This window comes from Lygodium microphyllum, chromosome 11 (genome assembly GCF_053477565.2).
Source record: "Lygodium microphyllum isolate KBCC chromosome 11, Lygodium_microphyllum_v1.1.10, whole genome shotgun sequence".
NCBI lineage: Eukaryota > Viridiplantae > Streptophyta > Polypodiopsida > Schizaeales > Lygodiaceae > Lygodium > Lygodium microphyllum.
Window position 1 is genome coordinate 62,073,002 of NC_141145.1, and position 16,397 is coordinate 62,089,398.

At 41.6% G+C, this 16,397-nt stretch overlaps 2 protein-coding genes across 7 annotated transcripts in view; one reads left to right on the forward strand and one right to left on the reverse strand.

Annotated features, from left to right (window-relative positions):
* Positions 1-9,123: 9,123 nt before the first annotated feature.
* The window catches only part of LOC148028879 (uncharacterized), a 73,984-nt gene continuing 66,710 nt past the window's right edge, over positions 9,124-16,397 (reverse strand). Inside the window, exons 7-10 of the mRNA XM_087687645.1 lie at positions 10,412-10,503; positions 10,140-10,201; positions 9,728-9,980; positions 9,124-9,644 (exon numbers count right to left, since the gene is read on the reverse strand). Coding sequence (XP_087543771.1) covers positions 9,565-9,644; positions 9,728-9,980; positions 10,140-10,201; positions 10,412-10,503 — 487 coding nt within the window. The 3' untranslated portion in view covers positions 9,124-9,564. The remainder of the gene's footprint in view (positions 9,645-9,727; positions 9,981-10,139; positions 10,202-10,411; positions 10,504-16,397) is intronic.
* The window catches only part of LOC148028880 (uncharacterized), a 73,247-nt gene continuing 66,385 nt past the window's right edge, over positions 9,536-16,397 (forward strand). For 3 of the 6 annotated variants that reach the window (XR_015692340.1, XR_015692341.1, XR_015692338.1), the window contains exon 1: positions 9,919-10,432. Coding sequence is in view for 2 of the 6 variants with exons in the window: in XM_087687646.1 (XP_087543772.1) it covers positions 12,965-13,057 (93 nt within the window). In the remaining 4 variants the exon portion in view is untranslated. Of the gene's footprint in view, positions 9,673-9,779; positions 10,433-12,942; positions 13,058-16,397 lie in introns of those variants that run through there. The other 3 variants (XR_015692339.1, XM_087687647.1, XM_087687646.1) reach the window with 2 other exon arrangements.

Sequence of the window (16,397 nt, forward strand, 5' to 3'; positions counted from 1 at the left end):
ATATCTTCAAGTGAATGCTTCTAGAACTATCTTTCCTTGCTCAAGACGCTTCAGCCTATCACATCGGACGGTGACATTATCATCCACAGAAGGCAGCATTGTGCGATTTGAAGAAACGGTGCAATCTACAACAGCGTGACGATTCGTACAGCTGCACACACAATACGCAGCACAATTCACGCAGCCACCATAGGGCTTTTGTAGCCCATGAGATAAGCTTCATTGCCATGTAAAAGTTTTGAGAATGATCAAGTGTGTAATCCACATAAACCAAAAAACCAGGCTGCTACAAAAACCCTAATCCAGGAAGCCATAGCCATCAAGGTCCAAGCTCACTTTTTTCTTCAAATTCTTATTCCGTTCAATTTAGGGGACACACTGCCACTCTTATCTGAGTCTGAACTCAGTTCCCAGCAAGATTAACACTTCAAATCAACAAGCAAGAAGAAGATCAAGTACCAACATTCAATACTAAGCTCAAGAATAGTATCTATTGATACTCAACTAGTGTCAGTTGACACTGATCTCCTTGTGACACTTCACAAATTTCCCTTGCTGGTCTTTTTCAATAAATTGGAGCTACTCAACATGGCAGAGCTTGAGCAAATAGCAAAGTTCAATGGAAAAGGCTTCCATGCCTAGAAGGAAAAGACCATGTATCACATAATGTAGAAAGACTTGTGGGACCTATTTGAAGATGATGCAGACAACAAGAAGGAAGATGATGAAGACGGGTTTGTTGAAGACGACCAGTTCAAATCCAAAGAATGGAAGAAGATGAATAATAAGGCACTAGGCATCATTGCCTAGGGATTAAGTGATGATGTGCTACATCATATATCTGGCATTAGAAATGCTAGAACCACCTGGGAGGAACTTGATAGAATGTTTGGTACCCAAGCAAAGAATTCAAAGGTAAAACTTCTCATGCAGTTTTATAAACTGGATATCAAAGACAGTGCTTCCATGACCATACACATTAATAAGTTTAAGAGTTTAAAAACTCAGCTTGCATCTCTTAAAAAGAATATTGATGAAGATGAAGCAATAGCCGTACTACTTGCAAGTGTAAACAAGGATCCATATGAGAACCTTGTGTCCACTCTAAGTAATGTTCCGAGTCTCTCACTTAAAGATATTGAGCACTCACTGCTTGATGAAGAAAGCAAATTTAAAAGTAAAGATGTAAAAGAAACTAGCTCAAGGGAAAACCTCTTATACACTAGAGGAGCTACCGGACCCAAAGGAAGAGATCGAGGATTCAACATCGACAATAGGAATCAGATGACGTGTCATTATTGTGGTAAAACTGGCCATATTGCCAGTGAATGCTTCCACAAGAAAAGAGCACAGTAGATGCAGAATAACCACCACCAAAATCAATTCATGAATGAAGAAGAAGAAAAAGATACTTCCGCTACCATCAACAACTATGACAAACTGTTTTAAGGAATTTTTTCCCTTAGTGGATTTGATTTGTAAAAACCCTTGCCAAAGATGTAAAGTCTTAAGCTTTAACTTGACTAGGTTGCCTATAAGCTAGTCTTCTGGGCCATGTTATCATGTAGGGGGGGCAAAAGCCAGCAAGTGTAGGGACTCATCATTTAAGGGGGGGGTTGAGAAATAGACAAATGATGTATACTCCAAGAGGAGCTGTCCTGAATCCCATATGCACAGTGAGGAGAGTGGAACAACTCAAAGTCTATAAAGCATTGTACTTGACTATGAAATGAACACAATATCATGATGCTTTGTACTTTCAGTTAAGTCTCTTGTCATTGTCAATTCTACACAAGATTGTGTTTATGAGTCCAAGCTAATCTATCTTGGAACCTAATTCACTTGTGTAATAGTTTGTCTCTACTTGTCCATGTCATTATGAACTTGGTTTACATCTTTGATCCACCATAGCTTGTGTCATGTCCTAGATCCACATCGTTTAACATCTGCTGCCTGCCCAGCTACCTGTCCAACACCCTGACCATGAGCATCTGCTGCAACTGTAGACTGTCCAACTAGTTGTGCGGAAGCTCTCGACTCCTCCTGAAATATGACCCTGCGGATCTCAACAACTCTCTCAGGCTGCCGATGCATCTTGTCTTCATAGAAGACTACATCATGACTGCGGATGACTTTCTGCACCTCCCCAGAGATGGTAACCCATCTCGCCTGCATCCCCATAACCAAGAAAAATGCATTTGACACTCTTAGGATTCAGCTTATTTCTCTTGTCCCTGGGCACATGGCAAAATGCCTCACATCCAAAGACACGGAGATGCGCATAAGAGGGAGGTTTTCTAGTCCATACCTCCTCTACAACCTGGAAATCCAAACCACTAGAAGGTGATCTATTTATGACATGCACAGCTGTACTAATTACCTTAGCCCAAAAGCTATGTGGTAGGCCTGCGTGGCTAAGCATACTATGTACACGCTCCTGGATGGTTCTATTCATCTGCTCAGCCAAACCATTCTAAGGGGGGGGGGGGGGGGGGGGGGAGGTGTACGGGGTGGTCAACTGACGCTTAATACCCCTCTCATTACATAACTACTCAAAAGCACGTGAGACATTGATGCCAAGAGGCATATTCCACGGTGGATTCTGTGAGGTTTTGCGGTGGATTTCGTAAACTTTTATTACCGGGGCTCATACACAAAGTGGATTCTTTGTGCGAGAAGTTGATGGGGACGCCTATCCTTTTTGGGCGTTTTGTTAATTTTATGTGTACATGGGTGATTCCATAGCAGGTGATTCCGCAAAATACATATTTAAATTAATAAACGTTTATGAGTTTAGAGTGCGCACTCGTGATAAATTAAGGTTAGGATTGATTTCTAACCAATTTATTTATATAGCTGAAGACTGCTAGGTATTCACTTTTGTCGGTTTAATTGTATTATTTTTCTAACAATTGTGAATGCTTCAGTTGATGTGTAGAGCAAGCAGCGGTAGCAGTGGAAAGCATTGGAGGATAGCGTGTATTTAAGTTATCGTCAATATTTTTGATGGGCGCATATCTTAGGCACGGCGCCTATATTTTGTCACTTTTATTTATTAAAGCGCTTGATATTTATTTATTATTTTTGTATGCGCATGGGCACATGATTTAGATATTTGTATTGGACATTGTATTTGGGTACGCCTGACTTCTTGGGCACCCATTAGCTTTAATTCTTTATTGGCACAAAAGTAAAATCAAAAGCTAAAGTGTGCTATTTTGTAATTTGGGCTATTATTTGAGCTTGAAGATGATTAATATATGAAATACATGCTTTGTGGAGCGCTCACACAAGGCGTGGGGGGAGATTGCACCCAATTGGTCTCTTGTTCATGTCATGCAAGCTTTCTACATTGATTTGTGTGCAAAAAGTAGAGTTCTTTTGTTCTTGGGGACCTTCTGACGCTCACTACGCGAGCTTATGGCATCCAATCTGTGCACCGGACATACTCACCCCCATTATCTGTCCATAGGCATTTTAGCCTATACTCAGACTGGTTCTCAACCAATGCAAGCCATCTTTGAAACACAGCCAAGACATCGGATTTTAGCTTAATGGGATAAGCCCAAACTTTTTGTGAAAAATCATCTATGAACATAACAAAATACTTTGCACCACCCATAGACTGACAAGGCATGGGCCCATAGACATCCGAATGTACCAATGCCAAGGGCTCACTCATGTGTGGCCTACCAGGCTTCTTATGCGTAGACCTAGTCTGCCTGCCATAAAGACAATGCTCACATGAATCAAAACATGCATAATCAAGGGGCGGTAAGTACTGCAAACTAGAAAGCATTTACATTCCCTTCAAAGACATATCGCCCAAACGGGCATGCCAAAGAGATGCATGTGGGATAGAACCCACAGACAAAACATGATCAAGGGAAGAAGCTGATACAATCAGGGGATAGAGGTTGCCTGCCTTGGCACCTCTCGCAATCACAAGTTTGCCACAAGTGATCTTCCATGTAGAGTCTCCAAAACATACACGATATCTTGCGTCATCAAGCTGTTCAGCTGACATGAGACTGGGTGTCAAAGTAGGTACATGACGTACATCCTACATAACAAAACTGCTGCCAGAAGGAAACTACAGCCTAACATCACCAATGCCCACAATATCAAGAGAGTTATCATCACCCAAGTGCACAGAACCCGAAACAGTACAGTATGAATGAAACACTCTCGGCAAGGTATCACATGAAAGGACGCACTTGAGTCCAAGAGCCAACACTGTGCATACATAGAGTGTATCTCTGTCATTTGCGAAGCACTAGAAGAAGCTGCTAGGATATAATCATCATCATCAACATCCTCAAGCTGCATAACATTGATTTCTTCAATTTTAACACTGGACTTTGTAGGCACTATGCTGCGATCAGAAGACTTATCCTACACTTTGTCTTTCTCCTTATCTTTGCGCCTTTCATTGCGTAGCTCATGGCATTGTGGCCTAATATGGCCCTTTTTCCCACAATGGTGACAAGTAACATTTGCATTCCTGCCACGGGATTTACTACGTGACTTCCCACGAGACTTGGACTGAGATTTCTGAGAATCCCGTCCACAGCCACTGCCACTGCCATGCTTTCCATATCCATCATTCCTGCCTCTAACTGTCATAGCATGCGACACACGAGAGGTATCCAAATTCTTACGGTTAACCTCTTCCTGTAGAAGAGTGCTCTCAACATCATATAATTTCAAGGTAGTAGTAGAGGCACATAATGCAGTGCGGAATACATCCCATGACTCATTAAGAGTACCAAGCAAGAAAAGAGGAATGATATCCTCTGCAAAAGTGATGTCCTGCAAAGTCAAGTTCTTGAGTATAGCATGGAACTGAATCAAGTGAGCAGACATGGTCACATTCTCCTTCATGTGCAGATCCATAAGCTGCTTCAGCCCCAATACATCTGACTCGCTGGACTTTTCTTGTCATAGAGATTCTTGATTTTATCCCACAACTGCCATGCACTCTATTCTTCCTCAAAGACATTATAATGAACTTGTTCTGTGAGAGACAATACAATATGGACTTGCATAACTCATCAAGCTCAAGCCATTCCTCATCTGGCATAGGTGGATGCCCACTCAATCTCAAAGGTTTGATCTGCGATTTCTGCACCAATACTTGCCAAATCTGGCTCTTCCAATAAGAGTAATTCGTACCATCAAGCTTAGTGATGTTGAAAATAGCATGATCAGTGGACGAACTCACCATAATGCAGGCTGGAAGACTGTAGACAGTTCAAAATTGCTTGCTGTTTATTGCAGAAAATGACCAAAAAATCACCAAAATCGAGAGAAAATTGCGAGAAAAGTGGAATCAAAGCTGCTACCCACCAAGTACTAGTGAAAGTACATCATTTTAGAATGTTTCAGCATGAAAAATCCATGTCAGTCCATACATATATGCTTGCTGTAATAAATTACAGATTTTAGTAAATGAGAGCTAACAGTGTCAAAATTGGATCCCAAGACAATCAGATACTGCCAAGACCAAAGCTGGCGTCATGCGGGCATAACATAAGCATATGACGATCAATAAACATGAATCCAACACCCAAGTATGTCATACAAACATCTGCTAATGAGTAGGCACACCCCCCAGTCAACGGGGCAAAGTGTTCCTACCACTACCAAAACTTGACACAGGTAGGTATCATCTCACAAAGATACGGATCCAAAACTGAGACTTAGCTCATAAGCATACAATGAACCAATACATATAATATATCATCCCAAAGGGTAAGAAATCCCAAAGTCTCAAGTGTCTGTAACTGCTCAATGCATAAAAGCACCGCTTGCTCAATGTCTGATAAGCATTCAAGAATGCTCCCACTGGGACAAAAGCCATATGTACGAGCTCAAGAGCTCAAACCAAGGCAAGACACAGTGCCAATGACATAAGTCCAAGACAATACATCAATAGTGCATCTCGAACATGTAGGCGGTAGAGCATCCGTATGTAGCATCCATAAGCATGTAAGACATCAAGTACATCCCAATCCAAACTCTGACAAGCCAAGTAACATCCAAGACAACTCCAGATAATCTAAAATGCATTCAAGGTAGAGCTTCAATGAGCACTCAAGCTCAATGTATGCATAGGGTAATCAACCGGGACATGAGCATCAAGCCGTAGGCAACGGGTATGCATAAACCCAAGGCATATACCACTGCCAAGCATGAACCATGTCAACGAGTGTGTAATGTCAAAGCTCTTCCAAAAGCATCCGGAATGAAATCCAAGCTCGAAGTCGTACCCCGAAGATCAATACTTCATGGCATATATCCAAGACATAGGCCGGAACCAATAGGCATAACCCAAGGCATGTGTAATAGCTTCAGCCTGCTTTTATTACAGCCAAGAATGACTGTCAAAACTGAGAAATTTCAGCATGCAAATCAGCTCCAAATGGTTGCCAAACAATAGGCATACATTCCCTTAACATGTAGGCATCATACGGGACCAACCGGGCATCAAATGACAATGTCGGGCAAGCATAAACATCAAATGTTACTGTAGCACTGTTATAAACTGTCTGTGGACCATTATGACAATCCCAAAACAATGCTAAATCAGACCATAAGCAATGTCAATGCTCAACCTTCGACACCAAGCATCAAAGCATGTGCAAATGCCTCAAATGAAGCCTGTTGAAGTGCCCAGTGGCCTGGAGCTTGAGGAGTACCGGTGTGATGAAGATGGGGATTAGCCTGGAATCAGGCGCAAACAGTGTGTTGCTGTCCTAGGTGGCTTGCAACCCACATGGCACAACTGGGGTGGCACTCAAGTAGGTGCCCAAGGGGGCACACACCAAGCCTCAAGGGGTCTTGATCAAGGGCAATGTAGATATGAAGCAATGGAGCTTTAATGGTGACTGCCCCAAACTGTTCACAGCCTGTGTGTCCTGAGAACTGAAGTAAACCTTGAAGAAAATGATCAAATACCTTTGCTTGAATGCCCTGAGGGTGCCTCAATAGGCCGGGAAGAAGCTCGGGAAGCTGGGGAGTGACAGGAGCTTGAAGGAGTTAGATATGGCTGCTGGGAAGGAGACCCAATGCGAGTAGGGAGTCGATGGGAAGTTGAGAATGCCACGAACCAAGCTCAAGAGTCAGGAAGCCATGCTCTGATACCAGTTGAAAGGGAGAGAAGGATCGAAGCTTGGACTCAAGAGCTATGGCAGGAGAGCAAAAGCAAGAAAGAGAGAGACAAGAAATGGGAACTCTAACAGTCACAATGTGTGACCGGGCCTTCCTTTATTCAAACTGTCACGAAAAGAATAAAGAATAAAGTGACGGTGACGGGCGCGCGCCACCTGCAGTGTGCAATGGCGGTGACTGTCAGTGTAGTAATACACGGGCGGCTAGGCGGAGGCGCCTTTACCCCCAACACTCTTTGCTCTTAAAATCTCAAAGGGGAAGGTTGGACAAGGTTCTTCATTGCCAATTGGAGGGAGATTAAATGTAAAAATGATTGTAAAAGAATATGCCCCTCTCAACTAGTGTTGCTTTGGTCCTCCCCTTGTAAGGCTCTTCACCAAAATGGAGATGTGGATAATATCTAGAACATCTGTCGCACATTCCATTGCCACTCCTCGAGGCTTGATGGATATAAGTCTGTTAACATCAAATGGTCTTATCACTTACAATATGAATAAGAAACATGAACCTTCATTCATACAAGAAAGTAAATACAACCACATTGCACTAACAATTAGGTCTATGCAAAGGGAGATTGGACTCATTGGGTGAAGCTCCCTATGCATAAAAACATGCTACACATGCACTTCTTTGATTGTCCTTTTAGAGCCACCAAGCCTAAAATCCATTACCATGCCCTTCTAGAATAATAAGAAAGGGTTGGCTATCAAGGATCTCTTCCACTTTTTTTGCTACATGATTATCCAACTTCCATATATTATGGTCAAGAGAACCCACTTGTCTTACTTATCAAGCATGGTGTTATAAGTGACTATGGACTCAATGAAACCACTATATTTTTGGCACCGAGCAAACGCCTCCATGGAATAGGAAGATGAAGAGCACAAACTTGTGGTAGAGTGGAAAGAAAACAAGGAGGAACTCCAAGGGTTGTCGAGTAGAGAGAAGAGAGGAGGGAAATAAACACTAAAAGATTTCAAATAGGAGTAACCTACTTGTCTTGCTAATTGGGAATAGTATTATAAGTGACCATGGACTCAATGGAAGCACTAGGTTTTTGGCACCGAGCAAATGTCTCCACGGAGTAAGAATATAAAGAGTAGAAACCTGCGACAGAGTGGAAAGAAAACAAAGAAGAACTCTAAGGATTGTCAAGTAGATAAAAGAAATAAGAAAAATGAACACTGAAATATTTCAAACAAGAGGATTCCACCACCTTTTTTCCACCTCAATAAGAGAATAACTGAAATACGACGGTAAAATATTTTTATTGAAAATTGACAATCATTTCAACCCCTCTCTCCAAAAATAATAATTAACCCACATTACTACTGGAACGTAACAATTACTTGAGCCATTTTAATAAAACTAATAATTTTAAAAATGTTAAAATTATTTTTCAAAAATACCAAAATAATTTTTGATAAAAAAGTTACACAGCAAAAGTCTCCTCCTCATTAGTGGAACGCTCTCTTTCTTCCCACACTAAATGGCCAAGAATGAGAGAGAGAGAGAGAGAGAGAGAGAGAGAGAGAGAGAGAGAGAGAGAGAGGCTCTCCGTCAATGAGAATGGCATGTTGTTCACACACACACACAAACAAAGAGAGAGAAGGGGGAGATATAGAAAGATGCTTTCTCTTAGAGAGAATGAACTACTTCTGTGTGCTTTTGACGAGAGAGAGAGAGAGAGAGAACCATTTTTACTTGTGTGGAGGAGTGTGTGATATTTAATGTATACTTCCAATTTGAATTTAAGTTTGGAGGTTTGGGTATGGAAAGAGGTTCGTATATGTTTTGGGAGGTTCAGAAAATTTTTGATGCTTTGATGATGTACAGAACCTAAAACCAAAATAATAATATAATTTAAATATAGAAGATAGATTTGAATTTAAGTTGGGAGGTTCAAAAATTCTTTGATGCTTTGATGATGTACCGAACCTAAAACCAAAATAATAATATAATATAAATATAGAAGATAGATTTAAATTTAAGTTTGGAGGTTTGGGTATGTAAAAAGGTGCAGTAAAATTTTGGTGTTTTGGTGAATACCAAACCTATAATAAAAAATAATAATGTAGTATAGTGCAAATGACCAACACTGCTTCAAAGTCGTACAGAAGGGCACCTGCCTAGATGGAGGATTTCCATCCAAGCCCAACTCCCCTACTAACCATGTACAGAGCATAGGTGGAGAAGATTTGCATGGCTATAGTTTACCTTTCAGGAAGATCCAGTAGGAAAAATGTATAATCAAGTAGCTGAAAGATCCGTCAATGATCTCAGAGTAAGGAAGTCAGAAGTAACAGGTATAGCTTCAGAATCATGCAGAGCTGGAGGGCTGAAGTTATGCATATGCATCGGAACATTCTGCAGCTGCCCTTGTTTGGGGATTCAGAAGGTTTTCGATCCCTCGCCAACAAGAATAAACACCAAATCCTCGACGTTACGGTGTATTCTTACTTGCGCTTCACCTAGATCAACATCGCAATAGCCACTGAGGTCAGCCTTGCTCAGTTTAAAGATTGAAGACTTAGCACAATGAACACTACGTTACCATGGACTTGTGACTTGCTCTCAAGATCAACTTCTGTCTTGGATGTGGACAGGCCAGCTGCAAACTGCTCTTGGCATGCCTCCAGGCCATTTTGCATGGACTTGGAATTCAGGCCATTAACTGTGAATCTTGAATTATCCTTATCTTCACAATCTGGACTAGGTGTCTGTGTCATTAACCATCCCATGACCTCTTCCATGTCTGCTTGACCATCTTTGGGAGAAGTTGAGGCCAAAGCATTGTAGTCCTCGACCTTCAATGACAAATAACATGTTCAGTTTCTCATCCGAATCTCGAATTGAATCTTGGCAAAGCTTAGTACATGCCAAAATGCTGGTAACTTCCTTAAAAATGGCAGCTTGTAAGTCATCACTGATCTGAAACTTTGAAGGAAAGGATTTCAAACCCTCACCTCATGCATAACCAAAGTGTCTGAGGTTGTGAAAGCAATCACAGGTTTCTTGGCCTTCAAACCTGGAAAATGAAACAGTAACAAGGCTTTATAGAATCACTTGAATAATGGTCGGTTTCTTGGTTAGCCAATGTCATCAACCCAAGCTCTTCATAGCAAGCTGACACTTTGATCCACACACATAAGTTTCAAGTACAGAGGCAAGACCAAAAGGGTTTCAACCAGGACAAGCAGTTGAATCAAACAGTGAGAGTCTGCATTTGAGGACTTACAAAGCAAATCACGATCTCTGGGTAAGTCTACACTAAATTCTTGCATCATGAAATCTGTTAAACACATTGGTACACTACAACCAGGGTTTTCTCTGCAGACATCACACAATAAGATCAACCAGATTTCATAGGAGTGAAGTACAGAACTGATGCACATGCAACTTATGCATGCAGTTGCCTGCTTTCTGATTATCTATTTATAAAGTATGACTTTTTGTTTCGTAAGCATCTGTAAGTTAGAAAACGGAAGACAAGGATAGGGTAAAGAGGAAAATTATACAACTGAAAAACAAGATAACTATACCCTAGCTGGCTGGGGGTAAGTCTCCTGTACATGCTGGGGAGATGTCAAAAGTTTAAAAGGGCAATGACTATGTAATCTAACCATGTTTCTCTGAGAGGAAAGGACCCTGTGACCAGATATCCACATGATAGCCCATTCTCGTGGGATGCTGCTGCATTAGGGAATCCCTGAAGCCTCTCCCAACAACCTTTGAGTGTATGGATAAAGCCAAGCCAGGTAGGTCACAGTGTATCTGCTGGGTACTACGGGCTTGATCAACCTGACACTGTGCTGCCCATATATTCTGCATAGCGAGGCTGGACATTTTCTTCCATCTCTTGAGGGGCTTTATCTTATTTTACAATGCAGTCTGTTTTCTCTTTCTTGGGTGAAACTGTTAGCGGTGGAGATTTGATGGGTATTGGGCACATTATTAGGTTGTTATTTGGGCACGTATATGGGCAGTTGCGCAGCTCACTTAGGACTAGTCAATTGGTCTCGGATCTCGTCTTGCAGTCTATATACTCCACTCCTCCACTATTGTAGTATTGGAGACTACAGGTGCTGCTGGCCCCCATCTCTATGCTACATAGATGAGATGGCACCATGCTTCTTCTCAGTGGTGATCATGTTGACTGATCAATGGTGGTGACCGATGTAGAGAGGGTCACCAGGTTCTTTGGTGGCATGGCCGGTTGTGTTTGATTGCTTGACAGATGGCTGCTCCATCGACAATTGGCCCCTCCAACTGACTTGGAAGGTGGTTCCGTGTCCAGGAGGGAGGCCAACTTCTCCTATGGCATGGCTATGCTGGTTTGGCGGGTTTGGTCATGTGAGATCCGGCATTCCCTGATCTCCTCAATAGTGGCACCTATTCTCCTCCAGTGCATGTCTTGACATGGAGTGAGGACATCCCTATTCTATAGTAGTGAAGTGGTGCTCCTCATAATCCCTGGGCCAAGAGGAATGGTTGTGAGAGGGTAGAGATAGGGCATGCTAATGCCTGCCATACATTTACATGATATAGTGGACTCCAAGGGAGGCTTTCTACATGTATCAACATAGTCAGACTGTTCAAATTGTGGAGTTAGTTTGACTTTTAAGTCCATTATGGGATGATTCAACAGCATGAGCAATGTTTGCTCCTAGTTAGTTCCCACATGGAGAGACATTTTGGCAGTTTGGTTAAAGGAGGGAAATCCATGGTCATGGGCTTTTGCAGCCGACTATTTCCACTTTCTATTATCAGGATTTCAGTATGATTAAAATTGATTAAGGTGCCTTCTCCGATGCATATCTGGCATTGGGGGTGGTGCTAGAGTATCCATGGTGCATTCTTCGTCATTGTTGTATGTACTATGATGTTACAGGCTTCTGGGAGATCATTGTTGCGGTATGGAACATGGTGGTGGTTTGTAGGGGCCTTGTATGTTCCCCATCATTGTAAATTTTATTTGCACTGATCAGCCATGGTCTGAGAGAGGGTGTTAGTGGTATACATCTCATGGATATTGGGCACATTATTAGGCTGTTATTTGGCCACCTGTACGGGCAGTTGGTGGGCAGCTCACTTAGGGCTAGTCCATTTGTCTCAAGTCTCATCTTTTCCACTCCTCCACTCTTGTAATATCGGATCACATCCATCTCGAGAGAGGGAAAGTGAAGGTACTGCTGGTCATCGCACGTGCCATCACTTGTGGTTTGTACAATATATCTCATTTCTTGTGTTATGGATTCCATTGCCTGTGCACTGATTCTTTGAATTCTAATATTCTCTCTTTCGTTGCTCATTCTTTCCAGTGTTCAACAGTTCTGTTCTTCTGCTTCTTCTCACAAAAACAATTGACAACATCTGTTAGTAAATTGTAAATTGCATCCATACGGAAGTTTTATGTTACCCATATGGTAGCTGTCATATACATACTGTTTTTGTGAGAGCCTTGAAAGTAGTTGTAGAACTGGAATCACTAAACTCCCAAGAATGCATTGTTCCTTTGAGCCCAAATTTCTCTATAACACCCAAATCTTACATGAGTGAATGAATATTTGGAGTATTTTATTAATCAGGATGAAAATGTGCCAAATAACCACAGAAGAATGTCTTGTATGGGAAAATTCTAAACTCTTCTTGGAAACATTCAATCTTTTTCATCCACACATGGAAATCTCTATGTAAAAAATCTAAACTCGTCTCGGTTTTGGCAATCATAAATCTTCATCCGCTTCCTTGGTGGGTTTCACATGTAAGAGTATTGGACAATGCTAAAATCATGACTAGAGACTTCAAAGGTTCATTGTTCAAGAGTGGGCATCAGGCATACTCTATGGATGCAGAGCACGGGAGTGTGCAAGATTACATACAGGTTGGTGCACTGTAGCCTTTACCCTTGTATAAATATTTGTTACTAGTGTAATACATAAATAGGAGGATTGTTTTATGGAAAGTATCAGCCAACTCAGGGACCACACAAGGAAGTAATGAGCCAAAGATCAACATGCAAAGGTGAAGTTGATACAGAAAATTTTGTGTTTCATATGAGGGCCCATGTCCTAGACCTAGTGGTTGCACCAAGGTTCCATTAGCCAAACCTACCCATACTACCTTCAATATTAGGTCAAAGGGCTCCGATCTTCAATTCCCTAGCTTTATCCCTACATTTCAGCTTTGGCAAGGAGAGTTTCAAGAAATCCCACTCTTTTTATTTCTTCTTCTCCCCAGAGCAATAGGACAAGGTGTGTTCCTTAAAAACAGACAAGAAAGAAGAGGTGGCACAATGAACGTGCCATAACCAAGGATAAACTATGTGGGTGTACTCTAGCTATAGAATCATTGATATATCCTCATGTCGGTCATCTAATACACTAGTGAATAATATCATGCCATATCACCAAGGCACGTAGTGGATGCCATGTTGAGAAATAGACAAATGATGTATGCTCTAAGAAGAGATGTTCAAAATCCCATATGCATAGTGAGATATAGTGGTACTATCCAAAAAGCTATAAAGGCATGTACTTGACACTCATTTCAATGCAATGGTACTTTCTTTTTTGTGTCACTTAAGATTGTGTTTATGAGTCCAAGCTAATCCATCTTGGAACCTAATTCACTTGAGTTACAATCTTTCACCTCTACCATGTTCCATATCTATAATCTGCGTCCTCCATGGCTAGCATGGCTCTAGATCCGTGTTTCTCAACATGGTATCAGAGCTGTGGTGAGCTATGTCTAGCCACACCCATTCTTCCTCTTCTACTTCTACTACCTCTTGTTCTAGCTTTCATGGTAATGATAGCAGTTTAGTTTAGGAGGAGTAAAATCTGTTTGATAGTGTAGGCCCATCTTCATCTCTTTCATTGGGACAATGGTCTCACCAACCATTTGAATAGATTTGACTCCTAGTTTATCTGAGGGTTCTTGAGGAGAAGCAACTGCAACAATTGCTGGGATTTGAACCACCTTCCTAACATCTCCAACCTGCACCATTTGGGGTTCAGTACATCCGAATAGAAAGACCTTCTCTCCGTAAAGCTTTCCACCCTCTTGCACTGCTTGCTCCAGATTAGAAAAGTCCCACTTGATTTCATATACACGGTCAAAATTGTACCACTCAGTGCCAACGGGAAAGGCTTCCTTCCACAAGTCTTTCATAGGAGAGGGTGAGGGAGGTGCCTCTTCTTCCTCCTGAGCTTGGTGCTGCGGCTTCTGAGCGGCTACTTCTTCCTGAGCTTCCTTCCGTATTTGAGGAGGGTATCCAGTGCGTGGAAGGCCCCGCTTACTGCCCTTGCGCGCCAGCAGCCGCTCTTCTCTTGTTTTGAAAAACCGTGAGAGAGAGAGAGTTCTATTATCAGCTTCCTGGTTCTGAGCATAACAGACAACTCTCGGTGTTGTACTGTTGCCGACAGGGATGCAGACTTGGGGTGCCCTCCGCCTGAAGGAATTGGTAGGGATGGCAAGGAGGAATTGACTGTAGAGTTGACCAATAGTGGTCTCTCCAGCCACAGCATTGCACGAGACGACAAGCTGGAACCTGTGAAAGCCATTGATTAAGGTAGGCTGAATTGATGCTGACCACCGAATGCAGAAAATGATATATATTTTTTTACTATATTAAACCTTATCATTAAAGGTTTGGAAATCTCCCTTATTAAAGCCCTGTACACACCTCTGGTTGCATTCAAACCTTCACTGAAATTCAATATCAATTTTGTGAAATTGTAATCGGGATTAGACATTGCCATTGAGCAAGATTGTCAATTGGTAAGACTTTCCCGCATGAAATTATTTGCTTGCACAATTATCAAATCCCTTGTAAATCTCAATCTTCTTGTAAAAGGATAGACACTGCCCAAGAGTTCTTGTGGTAAGACCTCCTACTAAAGATGATTAAAGTGGAACATATAGCAAAATTTAATGGTGAAGGCTTCCATGCATGGAAGGAGAAGACCATGTACCATCTTATGCGGAAAGACTTATGGGACTTGTTTGAAGACGATGCAGATAACAAGAAGGAAGATGATGAAGACGGGTTCGTTGAAGAAGACCAATTCAAATCCAAAGAATGGAGGAAGATGAATAATAAGGCACTAGGCATCATTGCTTGGGGATTAAGTGATGATGTGTTACATCATATATCTGGCATTAGAAATGCTAAAACCGCCTGGGAGGAACTTGATAAAATGTTTGGTACTCAAGCAAAGAATTCAAAGGTAAAACTTCTCATGCAGTTTTATAAACTGGATATCAAAGACAGTGCTTCTATGACCATACACATTAATAAGTTTAAGAGTTTAAAAACTCAACTTGCATCTTTTAAAAAGAATATCGAGGAAGATGAAGCAATAGCCGTATTGCTTGCAAGTGTAAACAAAGATCCATATGAAAATCTTGTGTCCACTTTGAGTAATGTTCCAAGCCTCACACTTAAAGATATTGAGCACTCACTACTCGATGAAGAAGGCAAAGTAAAAACCAAGAATGCAAAAGACAATGTCTCATCATCTAGGGACAATCTTTTGTACACCAAAGGAGCTGTTGGACCTAAAGGAAGAGGTCGAGGATTCATCAACAACAATAACAAGGATCGGATTACATGTCACTATTGTGGTAAGACTGGCCATGTAGCCAGTGAATGTTTCCACAAGAAGAGAGCCCAACAATTGCAAAGTGATCATCACCAAAACCAATACATGGAGGAAAAAGAAGAAGAAGAATATGATTCCACTACCATCAACAACTCTAACAGATTGTTTTGAAGAACTTTCATTGTATCTCTCATATGTTAGTGAATTTGATTTATATAACCCTTGCCAAGATGTAAAGTCTCAAGCTTTAACTTGACTAGGCTGCCTATGAGCTAGTCTTCCGGGCCATGTCATCATGAAGGGGGGGCAAAAGCCAGCAAGTGTAGGGACTCATCATTTGAGGGGGGGTGTGCTCTAAGAAGAGATGTTCAAAATCCCATATGGACAGTGAGGTATAGTGGTACTATCCAAAAAGCTATAAAGGCATGTACTTGACACTCATTTCAATGCAATGGTACTTTCTTTTTTGTGTCACTCAAGATTGTGTTTATGAGTCCAAGCTAATCCATCTTGGAACCTAATTCACTTGAGTTACAATCTTTCACCTCTACCATGTTCCATATCTATAATCTGCGTCCTCCATAGCTAGCATGGCTCTAGATCCGTGTTTCTCAACAT